General features: G+C 42.6%; 2 protein-coding genes and 1 non-coding gene across 3 annotated transcripts; all 3 read left to right on the top strand.

Moving 5' to 3' along the window:
• Positions 1-709: 709 nt before the first annotated feature.
• On the top strand, positions 710-7012 carry mcm2 (minichromosome maintenance complex component 2). The gene is made up of 20 exons (XM_028405959.1): positions 710-812; positions 1726-1922; positions 1996-2162; positions 2271-2401; positions 2485-2623; positions 2707-2804; positions 2954-3075; positions 3199-3406; positions 3498-3632; positions 3754-3945; positions 4025-4118; positions 4209-4287; positions 4376-4547; positions 4626-4752; positions 4844-4956; positions 5045-5209; positions 5352-5426; positions 5548-5730; positions 6020-6175; positions 6362-7012. The coding sequence occupies exons 1-20, from the start codon at positions 807-809 to the stop codon at positions 6470-6472; spliced, it is 2670 nt and encodes an 889-aa protein (XP_028261760.1). The 5' UTR covers positions 710-806; the 3' UTR covers positions 6473-7012.
• A 750-nt stretch (positions 7013-7762) lies between these two features.
• Positions 7763-21671, top strand: podxl2 (podocalyxin-like 2). Its single transcript, XM_028406393.1, has 13 exons — positions 7763-8004; positions 13513-13856; positions 13973-14297; positions 14858-14949; positions 16392-16611; positions 16801-16983; positions 17075-17328; positions 17411-17485; positions 17881-18037; positions 18767-18828; positions 18905-19084; positions 19169-19330; positions 19400-21671. The coding sequence occupies exons 1-13, from the start codon at positions 7974-7976 to the stop codon at positions 19457-19459; spliced, it is 2145 nt and encodes a 714-aa protein (XP_028262194.1). The 5' UTR covers positions 7763-7973; the 3' UTR covers positions 19460-21671.
• On the top strand, positions 15654-15725 carry trnat-ugu (transfer RNA threonine (anticodon UGU)). The gene has a single exon. It is a non-coding gene; the product is annotated as a tRNA-Thr (tRNA).
• Positions 21672-22543: the final 872 nt, after the last annotated feature.

The raw sequence follows: 22543 nt of genomic DNA, 5'->3' as shown, positions 1-22543 counted from the left end.
AGGTGCATTATCACATGTTTTTGTAATTAATAAGGAAGAAATTGTGTGTTACATCAGTGACCTCTTGTGGTGGTGTGAATAAGTGCCTGCTGACCAACCAGCAGGGGTTTGCACACAATTTTCTGTAAAACAGGACCTTTATGTTGTTGTAATATAATATGTGTTTAATGCTGTTAATATTTCACATTTACTGGCTCATATTGTGCACAAAACATAGTGGTTATTTCGGCATACTTTATATTTTACGTGGCTCAAGATACAGGACAGTCTGCAGTTATCTTTCAGGAAAAATACACAGCTCACATAAATTGATCAGTGTTTCAGGATAGTTATTATTAGGATTCTTGCTTTAAACACAGAAAATAAAACCTGGATAATTCAAATATAAGCACGTAACAAACTTTCTTCCTTCCAGTAAAGTGTGGAGGGACAGGAGACAGGTAAACCGAATTTAACTCGACCCAGACTTTTCCGGGAAAACATACACGTCATACCTCCGCCCCTGCTCTGCGCTCAGACAAATGGTGAGTTTGTTTTGTACCCCGGCCTGCACCGCTTCCATCCACACAGGTCACCGCCAACCCGAACGAACTACCTCACTGAGTGTCTATAATAAAACCGAACACACCAACTTAGTACCACACCTCTTTAAACCAGTCAGAACACAGAACGTCAGCAATCGTGTTCGAATATTCATGACTTTTCGCGGGCTTTGAGCATCACGTGGACGTTTCGCGCGAAAAGTGACTCCCGGCAGGAAGCAGAAGAAGTGTCTGTAGAAGAGGCAGAGAGACAGAAGCTGCACAATGGCGGTGAGTTAAAACGATTAAAACGAAACGAAACGCTTCACTTCACTGTCGGTTAAAATGTATCCGCCAGGGCCGTTCATTAAATAAGTTTTTGCGTTTGTAGTTTGTGTTTTTTACGGTAAATAAAGTCCTTGTGTCATAACATGGGATCATAACAATGACAGAGAGGGTAAACTGAAGTTCATCTAGAGATTCTTTTTTGTCTTGTAGTGCTTGTAAAGGTTTAAATTTGCACATTGTGTCACGTGTAGGTTTTGTGATGTTACAGAAACGGTTAAAGGTGTCATGGCTTCGTTTGTTCTCTCAGAGGTTGAGCTGCCATGTGGCTGAGAAGCTTCGTTAAGCATCAGTTATGAGGTCAACCAGTCACAGATACACACATACAAAGCTGCAAGCAAGCGATGTGAAACAATTGCAGATAGAACAGAACATAGCATGTTTTATGTGAAATTGTATTTACATAGGGTTTCACATAGAGCCCTCTCTTAGTCACCTACCTTCTTTCTTTCTTTAGACTTCTTGGTCTAAAGAAGGGTTTATTACCTTCTGGTCTTCTTTAGTGCCTTTAATTAATGTTACAGTATACTGTAAAATACCATTTTGCAGATTATTTTTCACTTTAGATGAAGGTACCCGTAAAATAACTCATGCAAAATGTATGATCAGATCATAATAAAAATCTAGTGCCTCTCATTAAGCTTTTGTCTTTGTTTCCCCATGTAAAGCATTAGAGCAACACTAAAATACTGTGTGTACAGTTGACAACAATAATAATATGCATTAAATGTTAGATGTGTCTTTCTTGTACATATAAGCAAAATTTATTTTCTTTCTCAATGAGCTGGTAAAAAAAAATATATATATATATATATATATATATATATATATATATATGAATGTTCTGTTCTGTCGATAGGATTCATCAGAGTCATACCACATGGCCACCAGCCCTAGCCGAGCCTCCAGGAGAGGAGACCTAACGTCCAGCCCTGGGCGAGACCTGCCTCCCTTCGAGGATGAATCGGAGGGGCTGCTGGGAGACGAAACCGTGCCTGGAGAGGAGGAGGAGGAAGATCTCGATGGGGAGGAGCTGATTGGGGATGGGATGGAAAGGTGAGCATGGCGCTTCAAATACCAGGTCTTAGTTTGTTTTAGGACATGATATCAATAAGTTTTTCCTGTCTAGGGATTACCGTCCGATCGCAGCACTGGATCAGTACGAGGTAGAGGGTTTGGATGATGAGGAGCTATCGGAGCTGTCACCTGGAGCCCGAGCTGCTGCTGAAGAGGCGATGAGGAGGCGGGACAGAGAGCAGGGAGTCAGTGGACGGCTGAGAAGAGGCCTTCTCTATGGTATGCTAATGATGTGAACAGGATGACAAGTTGATTTTTTTTTAACCATCTTAAGCTACTTTTCTGAAGTTAAATCTGAACACCTTTCTTTATTCTGCTGTTATCCAGACAGTGAAGATGAGGATGACGAGCGCCCAGCCGCTCGCAGAAGGCGTTTGGCTGAGCGGGCAGCAGAGGGCATCACAGATGGCGAAGAAGAGGAGATGATAGAGAGCATAGAGAACCTGGAAGACATGAAGGTTTGTTTCTGAAATCACAAAGACCACTTATGCACAGACACTCTTCAGGTCTAACGCCTTTCTAACACTTTCCTGGTTTGCAGGGGCACACTGTGAGGGAGTGGGTGTCCATGCCGGCTCCACGGCTGGAGATCTATAACCGCTTCAAGAACTTCCTGCGGACCCACGTGGACGAAAACGGCCACAATGTCTTTAAGGAGAAGATCAGCGATATGTGTAAAGGTAGCTCAGCCACATACACTGATAATGCTCTCGGATCAACACTTAACTGTTTCTAAATTAATTAATCTGTGTTCAAATTCCAGAGAATAAGGAGAGCCTTGTTGTAAACTATGAAGACCTTGCAGCCAGAGAGCATGTGTTGGCTTACTTCCTACCAGAGGCTCCAACTGAGATGTTGAAGGTGAGTCTGTTGTAATTTCTTTAACTGTCTTCTCAGCCTCTTGTTTTTAGTTAACAATCGGTCTAAAATGTCATGTCTGCACCTATGAGATTTTTTGCATTTGAGACTATTCACCATTGTGTCATCTAACCTCATCACATGTTCATCAGGTTTTTGATGAAGCAGCTAAAGAAGTGGTGCTTGCCATGTACCCGAAATATGACCGCATTGTCCATGAAATCCACGTCCGCATCTGTAACCTGCCGCTCGTGGAAGAGATCCGATCGCTCAGGTAAAACTTTACTGGTTATTCTGTATGTTGTTTGTCCCAGGAGACTGATTGTTCCTCTTTCTGATGCTGCATCCATGTCATGGGAGATTTATTCATGTGTGATTGTAACTCTTTCTTCACCAGGCAACTTCATCTGAACCAGCTGATCCGTACCAGCGGTGTGGTGAGCAGCTGCACTGGCGTGCTCCCTCAGCTCGGCATGGTCAAGTACAACTGTAACAAGTGTAATTTTGTGCTGGGGCCCTTCTTCCAGTCTCAAAACCAGGAGGTAAAACCAGGCTCCTGTCCTGAGTGTCAGTCCCAGGGGCCCTTCGAGATCAACATGGAGGAGGTGAGAGGAGGATGACCTTATCTTACTTAAAGTGTATTGCAGTTACTTAAATGTGTGCGAGTGAATTTAACTGGTGGTGTCCCTCATGCAGACTGTGTACCAGAACTACCAGAGGATCACCATCCAGGAAAGTCCTGGTAAGGTGGCCGCTGGCCGTCTCCCACGCTCCAAAGATGCCATCCTGCTGGCTGACCTGGTGGACACCTGCAAACCTGGAGATGAGATTGTAAGTCAGTTAATAGTTGGAAGTAATGCACAGTTCCTCTTAGATGTTAGTAAAGACACAGAGCAAATGAGGATTTACTCTACTGGACAATTCAACATTTTCGTAATCTCTTGTCTGTCAGGAGCTGACAGGCATCTACCACAACAACTACGATGGCTCTCTGAACATGGCTAACGGCTTCCCTGTGTTCGCCACCGTCATCCTGGCCAACCACGTCACCTGCAAAGATGAGGGTGTCGCTGTAGCCGAGCTGACTGATGAGGATGTCAAAGCCATCGTCTCCCTGTCAAAAGACGAACGTATTGGAGAAAGGGTAAGTTCACACGTACAAACACTTGCAGTAAAAATGATGCTGATTATCAGCTAAAGCCACTATTAAATATTCTTGGCAGATCTTTGCCAGCATGGCGCCATCTATCTACGGTCATGAAGACATAAAGAGAGCACTGGCCCTGTCATTGTTTGGAGGGGAGCCCAAAAATCCAGGTAGAACATCTCAGCTGTGTAGGGGTAATTGTCTGTGTTTTCTGGCCTATTTTTGTGGTCCTTACGTTCTTCCACTTTCTCCATCTCCAGGTGGGAAACACAAGGTTCGTGGGGACATCAATGTTCTGCTGTGCGGAGACCCAGGAACTGCTAAGTCCCAGTTTCTCAAGTAAATATCTGCACCTAAATGAATGAACAATAAAGTCAAAGTATACAAACATTTATGAAGAGACATCCTGATGATTGTTTCATTGCAGGTACGTGGAGAAAGTGGCGAGCCGCGCGGTGTTCACCACAGGTCAGGGTGCCTCCGCTGTGGGTTTGACCGCCTATGTTCAGAGACACCCAGTGAGCCGCGAGTGGACTCTGGAGGCCGGAGCGCTGGTGCTGGCTGACCGTGGTGTCTGTCTGATTGATGAGTTTGATAAGGTGAGCAGAGGGTCTAAATGTTGATGCCTTTAGTTTGCATAATAGAAACAACAATGAACTTGACTGTGTGTCCTCCAGATGAACGATGCAGACAGGACGAGTATCCACGAGGCCATGGAGCAGCAGAGCATCTCCATTTCCAAAGCTGGGATTGTCACCTCGCTGCAGGCCAGATGTACCGTCATTGCTGCTTCTAACCCAATCGGTATGTGGCTCAGTGCTGCAGTTTGACATAAAGTCATTATATACATAAAAGACTGGATCATGGTTGCATCATCTCTGTGGTTTGCCTGCAGGCGGCCGGTACGACCCTTCACTGACCTTCGCTGAGAACGTGGACCTGACGGAGCCCATTGTGTCACGTTTTGATGTGCTGTGCGTTGTCCGTGACACTGTCGACCCTGTGCAGGTACACACCCTTACTGTCTACACACACACTGTAGACAATAACAACACATATAGAAACATAATGTGGTTCTTTTTCTTCTTACAATCAGGATGAGATGTTGGCGCGCTTTGTGGTTGGTTCACATATTAAACATCACCCGAGCAACAAGGAAGGGGGTGTGGCCTTAGAGGAGATGGTCCTGCCCAACTCATCTGACGTGCCACCGATTCCTCAGGAGCTTCTGAGGAAGTACATCATCTATGCCAAGGAGCGGGTATGAGCGCACAGTCTGGTTAACAGTTTAATAATTTTTCTGTATCATAAATGTAGTTTTAGTAAGGTAAGAGCATATAAAGATAAGATCAATGTGAAATAATTTGTATTTTAACTGTTATGTTACAATTTTGTAATTGCAGATTCACCCCAAACTGAACCAGATGGATCAGGACAAGGTGGCTCGCATCTACAGTGAACTGCGTAAGGAGTCGATGGTGAGCCCAGTGAAATGTTCCACCTTTGACCAACACCATAAAGATGTCAACAACAAAATATTATGGGTGAAGTAACTTTGTGAATGTTGTTTAACGTCATTGTCTGTGACTCAAAAAACAGGCCACCGGCAGCATCCCCATCACGGTTCGTCACATTGAGTCCATGATCCGCATGGCTGAGGCCCACGCCAAGATGCACCTGAGGGACTATGTGCTGGAGGACGACGTCAACATGGCTATCAGGGTCATGCTGGAGAGCTTCATTGACACACAGAAGTTCAGCGTCATGAGGAGCATGAGGAAGGTTTGTGAAAGAGTTTTGAGAGCTTGTAGTTTGCCTTTTGTTAGTAATGTAATGATAAATAAATCTACATCAGTGGTTGTTATTTAATGGACCATCTGCAGACGTACAGAACTATTGTTTTTACATTGAAATGTGTCCCTGAAATAACAGCTCTTGTGCAAACTGGTGGCACATTGAGTTGCTCAACTTGCTCTGAAAATAATACCATGCCTGACTTCTACGTGTTGTTACTGCCAAAAGCCTGATAACTACTACTTCAATAACTTTCTCTTCCTTTGTTTCTTTCCAGACATTTGCCCGCTATCTGGCATTCCGCAGGGACAACAACGAACTGCTGCTTTTCATCCTCAAGCAGCTGGTGGCCGAGCAGGTCTCTTACCAAAGGAACCGATACGGAGTCCAGAACGACACCATCGAGATCCCAGAGAAAGATCTGCATGATAAGGTACTGAGAGGAAGGGTGCACATTATTATGTTCTGTCTTCCCTGACTCTATTGCTGCTCCAGCTGCGCCGATTCTTTTGACGTATTATTTATTGTTTAAGGTAGCATCAGAGTCGTGAAATAAATATGTTTTTAACCACCTGATGCTGATCAGAACTTCCTGTTCTTCCTCCCTCTCCTTTTCCAGGCAAGACAGATCAACATCCACAACCTGTCAGCCTTCTACGACAGTGACATGTTCCGATCCAACAAGTTCAGCCATGACGGCAAGAAGAAGCTCATTCTGCAGCAATTCTGAGAGCCTCCTTCTCCACTGAAATAGTGAAAACTCTATTTCTGGACATGTCATTGGAAAAATAAGAGTTCTCCTGGTTTTTTCACGTGTTTAGACTCCGGGGTGAGATCTTACCTTTGGGTGTGCACAGATTGGAAGTCTGCTGTTGGAAGGATGGTTTCATCCACTTCTCCACAAACGTCAGTTCTGTTGGAGTCGACCTGAAAGAATTGAAAGAATTTCAAGTAGCAGATCGGAGAGGTCATCAGTTTCTGAAGGTTTATTTTAGCCAAAAAAATAAGCTGCTGAAATAAAAAGAAAAAGACATGAGGCCTTTAATGTCCTCCGGAAACATCTGCATTCATTCCACCTCTCCTCGAGTTCCGTCTGCTTTCAGGTGGAGGGAATTGTAAATAATTGTACATGTTGTTGACACAATTTATTGTTTCGCTTGATTCCTCTTATTTTACAGACTCATAAGTACTTAGAAGATGTTAAAATATTTTCACTGCTACCAATGTTGGACTGTAGCTCTGTTTTGATATTAAATGTGTATTTGTTACACTGCTGTCATTTGTCTTACTTTATCTCCACAGAGTGACTCCAGCACTCCTCAGGCTGCTCCTTAATGAACGGATCTAATATTGTTCTCCGTAGCTTCACAGCTCTGTTTAATCTGCTGACTGTTTGTATTTTGGTTCAAACTCACAGTCTGTGCTAAAGATTAGAAATCAGTGAAAACAAAATGACACTTTAGGAGACAAAAGGGTCCAACGACTGAAATCAAAGCTCAGGTTTGTCATTTGTTGAAGGCTGATTTGACGCTACAAATGACAAAACTAAATAATTATTTGCTTATTTGTGTTGCTGTAAGTTTGTGCAATGTTACTGTATGGTATATATCAGTGTTGAAAATATACCCCATTGGATAGGATGGATACAGCATTTTTATTGACTTGTTTACTTTATTACATTTAATCTGTCTGTTAAGCCAAACAAACGTTACTATATTGAGAAAATAGCTGTAACCATGAACAGATATGTCTATCATATATTTTTTAGTTTCTTTTGTACTTTTTGGGGGGTTCAACGTTGGGACACCATAGGAAAAGTATTTTACGAGCATCCCCTGAACGCAGCAGTAAGCCAGCACAGACCACACAGCTAGTGCGGCCTCTAGTGGTAAGAAGCGGGAACTGCAGGCAGCAAGCGGTCATTTCCAGCATCGGTGGTGCAAAGGATCAGATCCTGGACTGACCGCAGCTGCTCTCTCTCTCTCTCTCTCTCTCCCCTCTCTCTCCCCTCTCTCTCTCCCCTCTCTCTCTCTCCCTTACGCACACACAGCCTGTCTGTCTGTGTGCACGGACACCGCAGACAGTTCGCTATTGATCCCGCGCACAGACAGGACACGAAGCGGCCATGAACGCGTCGTTTTCCTGACGGCCTCCATTCACATCCAGAGAGCATCTGCAACTGATATCTGTGAGATCTGTTCAGAGCGGAGGAGGGGAGCACTGCAGCAGACATGCCGGGCCTGCTGCACATCACACTGGCCGGTGAGTCTGTTTTTATTTCCCCATACATTCATTCCAGGCAGCCATCAGCACAGACAGCAGACAGGGGACAGTGTTTCTTGTTTTTAAATCAAAATCACATGAAAACAGACATCATGCTATATGAGACTTTCAAAAACATCACACAGGATAAACTCACTACTGAGCACCACATACATTCTAACTTATTATTTTAATGCCTTGGACCTGCAGTAACCTATTAATGATTCATCAATACTAATGATCATGTTATAAATCAGGGTGAATCCAGTAGCACTCTGTTTTAATGAAGCGCTCAGGTTAAATTCTCTGAAGTGGCTGCAGGCTGGCAGTGTGTAGGAGGGCTCGCAGTGCACTTAAATCAGCAGACACACACTGCAGTGTCTGACACACACACACACACAGAGCTGGCAGGACCAACTGCTGGGCATGAGACGTGATAGAAAACATTACCAACAAGTTTTCATTGTTATGATGAAGGCCTGGCAGCAGCTTTGCATCATTGTAGGTAAAATGATGCATATATTTCTATTTATAAAAATAATAAATATTCTCTTTATCAAATCATTTGTAGAATATTACTGTTTTTTTTTATATATAATTCACTCTAAAATGTGCATAAACTGTTCAAAACTGCTTCTTTGTTTCATGTAAACTAAATGTTTAATGTTATAAAAGGAACTGACATCCACATTATAAAAGAATGGCTCTGATACTTTCCAGGGTGTCGATTATCAAAAAAAAAAAAAAAAATACGGTTGTAAAATATATTTATTATTGATAAATCTACTGGTTCATTGTTGAAAAACAACTGAATCATTCAGCAGTAATATTGTGATCTCTGAATGATTCAGTCTCATGGTGAAGTCTTTATGCCCGTGCATGATTTAATTGATTTTTATTTGATGACTGTCATCATCATGTTCTTCCTCCTCGGTGGCTGCAGCAGCGTAGAAGCTGCCCCTGTATGAAGTTTCTCTCTTTGTTTACACTCCAGCTGTTTTTAATGAAATGTGGATGTTTCTGCGAAGTTAAAAGTTTTAAACTCTGGATTTTTAATAATTTATGATCAGAGAGGAGAGGATTTGACAAGGAGCATTTCTGTCAAGGGGGATTTTGGGGGAGGGTCCCACCCCATCATATAACATAAGCTGATCAGAGGGGGGGGGGTGTTAAGTCGCGGATGTTAGGGGGGATGTTGGGGGCTTTAGGCAGACCCCCTGGAACATAATGTACCATCAGGGTTTTATCGGAGCTCAAACTGATGGCACTCTACTAAAATTTGCAACCAGAGTGAAAACAAACAACAAACAAAATGACCTTTACACCCTGTGGAATAAATGCATTGTAAACCTCTGTATGGAAATTTCTAAAGAAATGTATCCCTAACCAGGTGAAAACCTTGTAAATGTTTTACATGCACACAGAGTGCATTTGCAACCCTCTGAGCCCTAACACAGACTTCTTTATCTTTTATAGACACACCCACAGGCGAAGCATGAAAAGCCTTTATACTACAGTATCTACCAGAATACTCTCAACCCAAAAGTTTCTCAACTATTGTTCGTCACACCACATTCTCATCTTAAAACAGAAGCTTTTATCAGGCTAATATGAAAAAATGACTGCTGGAATTGCATCAAAAACAATATTTTTAAAGTGTTCTTGACACCAAAAATAAATCTTTAAATTAAATGGTTATTGCCCCTTATACTCACTATTCATTTGCCTTGCTTCAGATTTCAATTTACGGTGAGAAAGTCAGTGTAATATTTTGCAAATTAGGAACTATTTTCTTGTCAAAACAACATTATTATTTGTTTGTTAGCACTAAAATGTCATCTAGGAGACATATTTTAAAGATATTAATAGAAAATATCTGCAATACTCACAAATCCATGCTAGAACTCCCTCCAAACAATGCTTCCATTAGCTTTAGCATGAATAAGCCATGTTTATGCTGTCCTAACAACTGACTACTACCAATTGTTTTTATATAAAATCCTATTAGCACTTATAATAATCTTCAGTTTTGATAATTAAGCTTGTTAGCATGCTAACACTTTCTTTATTGAATTATTATGAGAAGATAAGATGCTGGAAAAAAGGGGTGTCTAGAGCAGCATGTGGAGGAAATGCATATAACTTTTTTTTTTATTGAAGCAGCAGGATGAGGAGATTCAGTCCAAATAAGGCCATGAATTCTGCTTTAGTACACAAAGTCTTTGCCTACTCATATACTCCAGCTGTTTGGATCTGCAAGGCAAGCTAACAAAATAATCACTCATATATGGCTAAATATGTATGACAGGGAGCGGCATGAGAGGGGGAAAGGAGTGATTTATTGACGCTTGTCCTCTAAATGAAATAATTGCCAGTTCCGCCCAAAGAAGCAAAGTCAATATCCTCAGAGGAGTCATTGGTGTACAACATCACAGAGCAGCCACACTAGCACGAGAACCTCTGCTTGTTCTCTGGGTATTGACCACCAGGGTTTTGTTCTATACTGCATTTTGTAATCTCAGGTCCAGTGATGAAATTTGGAGGGTTTATCCCCCCCTCCCGGGCACTCGGCCGCCTCGTTGAGCTCAGTGTGGAGCTTATCTGTGCTAAGCTGATAAGGCGAACTCAGCTGTGCAGTCGCCTCAGCTTGGATGGACCATCAGAGATTTTTCTGAAGTAATTACGCTGCAAAGTTTTCTTTTGGAGACAAAGACTTCGAGGTCATTGTTTTTTGCTGGAGCAGCTTACGTGTGTCTTGTGTGAATTGTAGTGGTGTGTTGGAAACTTCACGGTTACCGTGGCAACAACAGGAATGTCCAGGCCATCACCAGTTCTTCCCACTGCACAAAAGTAAAGCCAAAATATCACAGAAGTAAATGTCACAATCTTAATCTTAATCTTAATCTTAATCTTATATCTCTTTAATATTATCATTATCTTATGAGTGGTAAATGGTCTGTATTTATGTAACAAGTGATCCCCAGAAGGCCGATCAAACATATTCTAGCTGCCATATTGTTGCTGGTCTGTAGTGGGTTCCTCAATCCAGGGGCTGCAAATGATGAAGCCTATGGAGATGTCACGGACGGCCTCAAAGGTTGTACCACATGCAGTTAAATGCATGAGAGGACTTTCTGTTTGCGTTGGGGGGATGATTCCTATGTCCTGCTCTGTGTGGGCTCTTTGTGTGTGTGTGTCAGTGGATTTAAAGATCTGCTCAGTTTACCAGACAAAACTGGGAGAAAGTTGTTGTTAGCACAGATGCTCTAGACAGTCTACACAGTGAATCTGATGGGTTAGTGTTGGAGCTGGTTTGGTTGCGCTCTCAGGGTGTGTTGCTTTGTAACACACTGAAGCTGACCTGATTGAGTTTTCCTATCATGTGTGAAAGCTGCTTAACTTGCAGCCTGTTGTGCTTTTTTAGTGGACAGTAAAAAACCCTTTTATCTTCACTGACAACTTTTTTATTTCAAATAAATAAATCACACTGTGAAGCCGAGGACTACTGACAGTGTTTGCTGTTTCAGTCAGTGAGTATTTTACCACCGCTGCATTAGCTGGACTGTACGATGTTAAAAAATATCACTCCTGGGTATTTGGCAGAATAACGCCACACAACTGAAGGGAGAGCTACATCAGCACCAATGGAGCTGTTTTATCCATATATTTCATAACCAGTGAGAAGAAGATGCAGATATTTATGGTGCTGTGATCTCCTCTATTCTGTGAAACATTCAGTACTGTGAGGATGTTGTTGGATTCAGCAGTGTTGATTTGGGAGTTTGGGAAGTAAAGAAAGGAATTAAACAACACAAGTAGTGCTCCACTGGGTGATGAATCCCTTTATCTGTGTCTCCTCCTGTTCATGCCTCCATTCACAGCCTTGCTGCCCTTGGTGCAGTTCAATGGATCAGTGATTCAGGACGTTTTAGAGGCCGCTGGACTTTTTTTTTCTAGCTAAGCACTTTTAGAAAGGCGAACTAAGAGTCTGCAGGAGCTGTTCAGATATGGTGCATTAAAATCTTTTTTTCCCCTTTATGATCAGCACCCCTGACAAAGCATCTGTGCCTCAGTGTTTCTCCTGTTTGATCTGCAGATGAAAAATTCAGCAGCTCAGAAGTAGTGTCCGCCGCCCTCCTGGTTTCATGGCGATTCTATGATGACATTCTGGGTCCCCTTCAGATAAGAAAGATCACAAACTCACACAGGTCTATCTGGTGAGGTTTCAAGCTTGGTGCTTATTGGCTGAAAGAACGGGTGGTTCAAGGTGTGATGGTGGCCTTCAGTGAGGCAACCGTTCCAGTTGGTTCTGTGCACCAAACTATTTTTAGCATCACCTGGGGTGATAATAGCTAGTTAGCAAGCCATAAACAATCTCTAACTTTAATTTAGTTTGGTCCATGTCCCATCCACTGACAAAGGTGGGGTTTATGCTGCAGTGATGGAGATGTTTGGGCCTCATTTTATGGGAGCTGTTGTCCATCTTTGGGGTGGTTTCTTTGTGATGGGATTCATTACTAGTAGCCCAGAAAAGGGCATAAAAGCTTGTTGCTTGACAACTAATATGTGTTTAACAGTGTGAAAGAGTCTGTTTTACCAAACCATGATCTTTACTGAAATCTAAAAGGTTTTAGTGGTTAAAGCTGAAAGCTAATAGATAGAAACTCAAACAGAGGTAGAGGCTGGTAGTATGACTACAAACTATTATAGACACTTTTTTAATTGTACTGGTTAAAGAGCTGAACCGTTTAACCCAAGATCTCTCAGATGAACACATCTGTGTCCCTGGGGGGGAGTGGTGTCGGCCCGGAGAGCTTAACATGCCTGAGACGTGTTCGAGACATGTTGGTCATGATATCATAATCTGCTCAGTCAGCCCCTGAGGTCAGACAGCCATCTGTGGTCCCAGACAGAGTGCACCATGGGATACGTGAGGGTGACAGCAATGATCGCTCTGCTTCTCTGTGAGGGATTAGTGATGGATATTTAAATGATGGGTAAATGAACTGATAAATTAAACAGCTGGAGAAAGGTCAGTCAAATGAGTGGATGGTATGATTAACAAGCAGGTGATTCTAAGGCATACGCTGCAATTAATGGTTAATTTATGGCATTTATAAGGCAATATTGGAACAATTAAACTAGGGGCTGATGATTTCTTGATCAAAATTAAATTAAATTTAATTAGTGATAGCCAAAAAATTTAGTGAATTGAACACACTGATAGTGCCTCCAGAGACATCCTAAGGGCAGCAGTGCAGATGAGAGCAGTGATGTCTGCTCTTAAACAGTAAATTAAATCACCTTAATGTACAATGCGGACAACAAAGAGCTCTTATCTCCACCGGGCTGCTCTGCTTCAAAGCGTGTGGAATAACAACAAAAAAGGAATGTCTAAATCTGTGTCTGAAATTGGTTAAAGTGATTTAATCAAGTCTGTTTGACCTCTTACTTTTTATAGGGAGCCACTTGGTATATAACAAACAACTCTGTTCTCTCCACCTGTAGCTCTTCTGGCCAGCTGCGATGCCTTCAGACTTGGTTCATCCCAGCGTGTCATCCCTGTCAGTCGTCCGGGGGCCCGTCTGTTCCTGAGCAAAGGCCCAGCGCAGCCACAGTTCATCCAGGAGTTAGTCCGAACCAAACGCCACACTGTCCCCGAGTTAGTGCGAGTGCAGCCTCACCTGGTTCATGACATGGGCTGGCCAGAGATCCATGAAACGTCCAGGTCACAGGCCAAGATAGAGACAGCTAACTCCTCTCAACTAAATACAGCTCACGCTGCTGGCCAGGATGTAGCCAGGACCCATGGTGCTGTGGATGAAAGCATGGACGTGCAGGATGAGATGGAGGTGAGGACCTTTATGAGTTAAGTTGAATAAATCCATTCTGTGATGTTAGGATTGTCTCGTCAGCTACTTGGTGTCTGCCTGTTTGTGTATCTGACCAAATATTTGCCCACTTTCAGCGTATGGTCCATCTGGCAGTCCCCCAGGAGGCAGAAGGCTTCCAGGAACACAGACACTCCACCGACCAAGAGACAGAGCTCCACGGTGGGCCCGGAGCTGGCGATACCTCCCAGGAGGCCTCAGGCTTTTATGGAACGGACACGGAGGACAGAGACAGAGGAGAAGAGGGTGGAGAGGACAGAGAGAGACGAGGGGGAGAAGAGGAGTGGGAGGACAGAGAGAGAAAAGAGGAGGAGGACGAGAAGGGAGAAGGGACAGACGATAAAGACGCCCTGGATGCTTTAGAGGTCAACCACACAACACCAGATCTGGATGCTCTGATTGGTTAGTAGAGATCATTTGCCCTACAGAACCTAAACACACCATCAGCACCACCTCTAGGATTTTAGTCATGCTGCTTCTTCAAAGTCATTATTTCTAGAAGTCTGGGACCAGATGTTAGCCTGAGGCAAAACCCAATTTTTTAATCCAACATTTCAACAGACTGTGCTGCTCCACTTTGCTGTGCAAACACTATATCTGCTGCTCTAGCTGCTCCTGTAGCCTTCTGGAGATATTGGTTTTAAAATGTTGATTCAGCCAAAGGCAAAGAGAACCTGTGAAGATTCAACAGCTGCAGGAGAGCAGGATGGACAGAAAAGTGCTCAGCGGTCTCATAGACTGTAAATAAAGATAGATGAACCCTCCATTACGTCACCCAAAACCTAGTGATGTTTCGTTACTGTATTATTATTATTATAGATCCATATGTTTAATTATTTACAGCTACTGTTTGTCTTCTATGAGCCCTTGATAAAGAAACAAACTGTCAAAACCTCATGGCAACCAGCCGAAAAACACACACAGTAACACGTGTTCTTGATGTCCCTCTTTGTGTCTCACAGGCTATAGTCCATCATTTCAGCCTAGCGTCCCTGACCCAGCTGAGGTGCATGAACCTGAGCTCCAGGAGCATCATGGTTCCCCCGCCCTGGAGGTGAGAAATGTATCCATAATTTCTGTAGCAGTGTCTGACAAGGTTCGATTATGTTTTAAAAAACACCTCCTATGAAATCAAAACTGTCATTAAAATCCTCATTTTATATTCAGTCTGTATTTAGAAGTAAATGTTTAGGTTGAGGTTAAATCACATAAGGTGCTCTGAACTGTGAACTAGTTCATTTTCACCTTAAGCGCGGAGGCTAACTCTCCTGGTCTGACAGTGAGGTGGGTCACAGCTGTGCTGAAGTTTGACGGCACCTTAAAAAAAAAAAAAAACAGGCTGCAGTCGGACTTTAATTAGATGGCAGTAAATGAGATGTAATCCAGGGCTCACCTACTAACCCTGCACTGAATAATTTAATTAGTCTTTAACTGCTTAATGGGATTAGCTGTGTTTTGTTGGCCAAATGTCAGTCGGGGGCAAGTGGGAGCGTCTGACTCAGCATGTTGATAAATGTGTGTTTCTTCTTCTACCTAAAAATAAATGGCAGCACAGACACTAATCATTGTTATTAATACAGATATATAGTATTTACCAAACAGAAGGTCACTAGTTTGTCTACTGCTGTGCTCTCAGACCCACACAGTACTCTCGCTGTAATGTTCTTCCTTACTTAATTTCCCCACAGGGATTAATAAAGTTAATCTTAATCTTTGTCCAGAAAATGCCAGAATACATTTATTAATTAACTATGAAGGGGCATGGTGGCCAAGTGGTAAGGCGTTGGTCTTGTAAACCAAAGATCATGGGTTCAACCCCCATCCATGCCTATGCAATACATACTTCACTTAATAAAGTAAAATTTAAGTAAAATAAATAACGCTAATCAGAACCTTAGCAGACTACAGTGTGAGCAGTTCCCACCTTACGAAGTAAAAGTACCAGCAGGATGTTAAATTTGTACGCAGTGTCTGTTTTTACTGAGAGACACGACCTGGCTAACGTGCTAAACTTGACACTACAACACTCGGTAGCCTATCGGTTGTGTCTAAAAAAGAGCATAAAGATGGTTCTTCAGTAGCACAGGTGATCTTTATCCTCTACTTCCTCAACACTAGTGTTTTTGCTTCTGGTCAGTAACCCTTTGCTCTCTGGGGTCGAACACCTGACGCACACTATAACTTCTGACAACAGAAATACACAAAACACCCCAAGTAATAATCATCCACTGCCATCCGGTGGACAAAAAAGAATTACAACTGAATTGATCATCATAGTTTTAACTGCAAATGCTGATTATCATGGTTAGTACAAACATTAGCACTGCAACTACTGTGACTACTTCTATTATTACCAATAAAAAAGATGAATTATTAGCTGAACCCTGTAATGCAGCTGAATTTAAAATACACATGCTATTATATGTGTGAACATAAGGTGCTAGATGGATTGAGATTGGCTCAGGTGAGGATGAGGTGACTTTGTCTTCCACACAGGTGGGTCCTATAGAAAGAGAGCTTTGGGAGGCAGAGGAGGGGGAAGATGTTCAGTCTAGCGGATATGGAGTTCTTCCCTCCACCATCACAACAATCAGTTCTACATCCACTGCTGTTTCTCCTGCTGCTACTGCCAGAGAAGAAGGAGACCCCGAAGGAACAGCTACCCCTGAAACCGACACGGGCACAGACTTTGGACTTCTGGGAACGTACACAAAAGGTATATGTTGTTCAGATCAGATCGTATGCTTTTATTTACATAAAAAAACATGACAAATATTAAGTTTAGCTTAGCATAAATAGTAGTAGTAACTGCTGAAAACAGTTAACTTAGATCAGAAAAACAAAAATGTGTATGTGAAAAAGAAATTTCAATCTCTTGTGTTTTACCTTTGCTTTGTTGCTGCAGATGAGACCGAAGATGAAGAGACAGAGAGGGAGGAGGAAGAGGAAGAGACAGTTCTGGCAAACACAGGCATGTTTACCCAGAATCCCACTGCGCCAGAGGTTGGTCTGGCTCCCAGCAGAGAACCTCTGCAGCCCAGCGTGGATCAAGAGGAGCAGCTGGAAAACAGCAAACACAACTTAAAAGGTGAGTGTGTTCCCCAAACCCCTCCATGATCAGCGATTATCCAGTCAGAACAACACTCTCGCTGAAACAGAGTCATTTGTATTCACTGAAGGGTTCAAAGCAGACGACGGGAGTGAGGAAGAGGAGGAGAAATGGAGGAAGAAGGAGAGACAAGAAACAAGGATGAGACACATCATCCCACTCACCACAGATCCTGCGCCCACTATCGGCTTCACCGACCCTTCCTGGGATTGGCTGGGAAAGACCACACTGCTGCCAACTCCGAGGTCAGAGGTCAAAGGAGGCGGAGTCACAGAGGTGTTCTTACCTTACAGCGATCACAGTATGATGGAGGAAGCACAGCAGGTATACTTAAAGACATACAGTAAAAACATATTTCAGCTTTTATTCCCTCATATTCTCACGACTGTCTCTCTACTGTCTGCAGGTAGTGTGTGTGGACTGGACGGAGCTGACTGAACGAGGCTATGTCGTCCTTAACATGACCCAAAACTTGAACTGTGTAAGTACAAGGAATCAATGACAAAATTCATTTCTGTTAAGCTGGTTTCATATTCACACACAATACACACAGAAACAGACCACGTCCCTCCTCCTCTGGCAAGAGACTCACAGCCCAAACCACAAATCCATGGATTGATGCAGACGATGTGATCTGTCCTTCCAAATGGAAGTGAAAATTAATTATCTGCTGCCATATCAGCAACACAAACCATCCATACCACCACAGTGACCTAATGGTTGTCAAGGCAACCATGGATGAAGGCAGTACAGTATAGTCTGTCACACATGCTGACATCTGTAAGTTCATTTTTCTGTTCTGACTCCTGAAAGAAAATCAAGTGGTAACATGCAGAAAAATTGGTGTGTGTGTGTGTGTGTGTGTGTGTGCAACAGGAAGAGTTTCGTGCAGAGCAGGGTGTACATTTGTTGAAGATCATGGAACGAGTGTTCGCTCGAAGAATGAATAGTCCTGAGGGATCATGGGAAATTTACCTCAGCAAGCCCACACACCAACAACACCAGCTGCTGATGAATGTTGCATCTGAGCATGGTACACACCCACCCACACACACACACACACACACACACACACACCTCAGAGGGCAAGTTCACTTCAAAGTGCAGCAGGGATGATGTAGTTAAAATCTCAAAGGTTCCTTCCACAAAAAGCCAACAGGAATTTACCGTCTTCTGGATTATTATATGAAATAGTCTCTGTGGTATAATTTTTGTTCAGTAAAATATTCTTGACAAATGAGCACAACTTTATTTTAAAGATTAAATACAATCGGCAGTAAGCTGCTTTGTGTTTTCAGTAAACTCTCATCAGCTTGTGTTAGGCGCATGCCTCGTTTCAGGCATCCCGACTTCTGCACGAGGGAACAGGAAGTGCTAAAATGCTAACACATATCCAGGTTTTAGGACGTACTCCTCCTGCAGTCTGTTCTCTCTTGTTGCTTTGGCTGCATGGTAATCATTTCTGATAGAGGTGGCTTGGCCATAACACAAAAATGTTCAGAGTGAGACAGTAAACCTGGAACATGACAGAACTAGCCTGGTGCACTCTTAATTAAAGTCAAATTAAATCTGCTCCCTGGAATATTTCATTATTGCCTAAAGCTGTTACCTCTGTGTGTTTTAAGGCAACTTTCTCCCTTCTTTGGATTAAAGATCAACATATGATGTTTTCAGATACACATTCTGCATTAATAAACACACACACACAGGCATTAGCATTAGCTTCTTGGACTGTGTAATCATGTATTTTTTTGTCTTACAGGAGTGATAGCCACCAAAGATGTGCTGGGCATGCTGGGAGAAATTAGGAAAAACCTCATTCAGGTACATTAAGAACATTTTATTTATTTATTAGGCAGTAATAGATACGTTGATTGATTGATAGTGTGTGTGTCCTCAGATGGGCATCCAAAACTACAGTGCAGCCAGCAGCTGTCAGTCCCGGCCGAGTCAAACACGCAGTGACTACGGCAAACTGTTTGTGGTCCTGGTCATCATTGGCTCCATCTGCATGGTCATCATCGCCTCTGGATTCATATACATCTGCTGGCAGAGACGGCTGCCAGCAACCAAGACAGCGGTAAGTAAACACACACTCATATTCACACACACACAAGCATCTGGAGTCATCCAGTAATTCTTTGGGATTGTTTACATTTCGTAGTTTCGTGCTGAGGAGCTTCACTTTGTGGAGAACGGTTACCATGACAACCCAACACTAGATGTGACCAATGACAGCCAGCCTGAGATGCGGGAGAAGAAGCCGAGCACCAATGGGCTCGCAGGGGGAGGAGAAGGAGGAGGCGAGGAAAGCAGTCGCTGGCAGGTGATTGGATCGGACTCGTTGTGTGTGTTTGTGGGAGAGTAAACCTAAACTCTCACCTCTGTTTTTCAGGTGTTTGTCAATCAAGCTGCGACCGAGGACGAGGAGGAGGAGCAGGACACACATCTCTGATTGATGAGGAGGAAAGCAGGTGTTGTTCATAGATGTATGAGAAGTGGAGCTGTCAGAGGGCAGAGGAGGAAAAAGAGGAGAAAGAATGTTGTTATAGGACAGAGGACGACAAAGAAAAGAGAGAAGAGACCTAGAGGGGGGGGGGCGAGGGACTGAGGCTAGTGGAGGCTAAGCTGGAGGAGTCACTAACATCATCTTTGACACTGTTCCTACAATAAATATGAATGTAAGGAGTTTTTTTATTATAAGAGAGACCTGCTGCTAAACATTTTTAGTAAATAGCAAAAAAAGAATGTCCTCATAAGTATTGGAAATTGATGAATTGATGATTGATGAAAGTGCTTTCATCCTAACATCTGACTGCAGTGACTCCTCTGCTCCTCCTCTGAACAGAAAGTGTAGCTGGTAGCACCTTTGAGAAGTAAAGTTTTGGCACTTTATTGATTCCTCTTGGAAATTGTGACTATCATCATTGAGATGCTGCATCATGTTAAATGTATTACATACAGTGACGAAAATATCTCTATTTTGCTTATAGGAATGGTTGTAAGCTCTGACGATGTTTACTCTTATACTTTACTGCTTCACTTATGTGCTGTTATTCTAATATGCTTTTTTTCGGTAGTGCTGGAATGGCTGCTGTATGCTTCTGGCTAAATCTTGAGGCTATGACACATGGGCAACATTTAGAGGTCAAACAGTATACCTAGTTACAGTGTCAAAGTCCAGTCACCACACGCCAAGTCCAAGTCGAGCCCGGAGTTTTCGGTAGCTTAATAGTTTAAAGCTCAACCCACAGTGGTCAACAAATGTATTCGGGTCTCAGATGAAATATTTGAGTCATTTCAAGTCTCTACAGTCAGGTCCAAGTCAAAGTCTTTGAGTCATCATGTTTGAGTCACTACTAGCTCACTACTACGCTCGTGTTCAGGTCATCATGGTTGTGTATAAGTCACTATACAGTCATATTTGAGTCATTCCAGGTCACTACATTCATGTACGGGTCGCTGTCATGTCATGTTTCCTAAGTTAGTCCAGTTTCATGCTGAGGGGCTTCACTGTCCTGTTCGAGTCACTGAGAGCATGTCTGAGACACTGTAGCTGTGTTCATCACGTTAAAGCCACTCCCAGTGTCCGAGTAACCATGGATACGCTCACATTACATGCCACATTTGCTAAATTCAAGTTTGCTCGTCTTGATGGTTGACCTTCGTATTTTTAAGTGTCTCTCAACTGCCTAAAATCTGTCAAATGTGGGTCATATCAGGAGAAATGGCTTCAGAGACATAAGTCGGATTAAACAATCTGGACTGATGATCAGATCTGTGTGTCCATACGCATACAAAATTACATTTGAGTCACTCCAGCCTGGCAGTCTAAACGTAGCCTAAGATCACACCCAAGGTCCTGTCTAAGTGAAATTTGTGTCCAAATCACATCAAGTGTAGAACTACAGTCACGTTTGAGTCATTTTTATCATTTCAGACGTACATGGTCACACTAACAGTCATATCTGAGTCACTAAGATCAAGTAAAAGTCATTGTTCAGTGTGGTCATTGTCTGACTTCCAAAGATCACATGACAAATGATTTGGCATCATTCAAACATGTAGGGCTCCTACATCTGAAGATCAGTCATCATGGCGGTCACACATCAGAGATCATTTTTTTTCAGTGAGACATGTTGACTGACTAAAGTCACTGCTGGTATTGAGACAATAGCCAGCAGCTGTTGTTGGCCTCCCTGCAGGTTGTACAGCCCATCTGCATTCCACCAAGATGTTGCCTGCATTCTAGCTCTTTTACTCTGACCTTTCTCGATGTAACAATACTGTATATGGCTTCAATATAAACTACGCTGATCGATATGCTAAGCAGGTTTTCTTTTCAGAGTGTTAAGGACACACGGACTGAGAGCTATCTGTCATGAATACTTTAAAATGGCTGGATTAACAGTTTCTGTGAGCACAACGTACAAACGGTCTCCTTGTTATCTGCAGGGAGACAGAACAGGCGAAGCATGAAGCTTTCAGCACTGCAGCGAACACTAATATAACAAAACACACAGCTGATGTTGCTTTTATTTGATAAGAGACACACGTTGACGTGTTGAAGTGAACAGATTCTGATCATTTTAAGTTTTTATTTCACAGATGGTTTTCTTTTTCAGACCCACTGGAAGCTCATTTGTTAGCTGTGATAGTGCAAGACAAAACAGCAAAAAGACCATTTGTTGATTCAAAGAAATCAAAGTTCACATTTTTAAACATTTTGTTGTTTTTTTATTCATTTTTGTTGCTATTTTACATATTTTTGTATGTTTATTTGTATGCATTTTGTTCTCATATTGTTGGTTTGTCAGTGTAAGTGTGAGAAATAAAGTTTGAAGAAAATTTTTGTCATGTCTTGACCATGAAACTACAAACTGTCAGATGTTCCTGACAGGTGTGGCCACCCACCTATGAAAGGTGGAGACAAATCTGAGTGAAACTAGATTGCGTCTTATATTTTGTAGGATAATTCTGCCATGTTGTGATTGTTGATAAAGTGCATGGCCACAACAGACCATATGTTAATAAACATGTGATGTCACACATTGAAGATGAACACATTTTTCAGGTAAGCGGATTAATAACTACCTTTAACACAGAGCAGATGGTTACTTTGTTGGGAAATAATTTTAGTTGTGGATCAAATGCAGGAAGATTAATCTTAAAATGGGTCAGAATAAAATGTACCCTTCATTTAAATGGAGAGAAACAAACTGATGAATATTTATGTACAGTGGCTTCCTGGGTTCCACGTAAATAAGCTAAATCACTCAAAACCATAAACCAAACACCTGCAGCTTGTTCTGGGTTAATGAGCACCCCTCCCTCCCCTGTTTGACTCAGTGGGTTGCAGGTGGTCTAGCTGAAGTGGCTGTGACTGCGAGTGAGTGTGTTGACTTTCTGGTAGCTGATTGGTTGAAGCCTCCAAACTACGGCATATAAATACAGTGGACAAAAACATCCAATTCACTCAGGGGGATGTCATAGGCAACAGTCTGCCATTTCTTGACTGCCTTGTTCACACTGAAGCAGA

The sequence above is a fragment of the Parambassis ranga genome, chromosome 5, assembly GCF_900634625.1.
Source record: "Parambassis ranga chromosome 5, fParRan2.1, whole genome shotgun sequence".
In the NCBI taxonomy this organism is placed as follows: Eukaryota; Metazoa; Chordata; class Actinopteri; family Ambassidae; genus Parambassis; species Parambassis ranga.
The sequence above is the reverse complement of the archived record's forward strand: the minus strand, read 5'-3'. Positions and strand labels throughout refer to the sequence as shown.

Coding starts and splice junctions, on each gene's coding strand:
- mcm2 (XM_028405959.1), top strand. Junction 4,288..4,375: donor GCTAAGTCCCAGTTTCTCAA/GTAAATATCTGC, acceptor GTTTCATTGCAG/GTACGTGGAGAAAGTGGCGA. Junction 6,176..6,361: donor AGAAAGATCTGCATGATAAG/GTACTGAGAGGA, acceptor CTCCTTTTCCAG/GCAAGACAGATCAACATCCA.
- podxl2 (XM_028406393.1), top strand. CDS start 7,974: ATGCCGGGCCTGCTGCACATCACACTGGCCG. Junction 8,005..13,512: donor GCTGCACATCACACTGGCCG/GTGAGTCTGTTT, acceptor CTCCACCTGTAG/CTCTTCTGGCCAGCTGCGAT. Junction 17,329..17,410: donor TGATGGAGGAAGCACAGCAG/GTATACTTAAAG, acceptor TACTGTCTGCAG/GTAGTGTGTGTGGACTGGAC.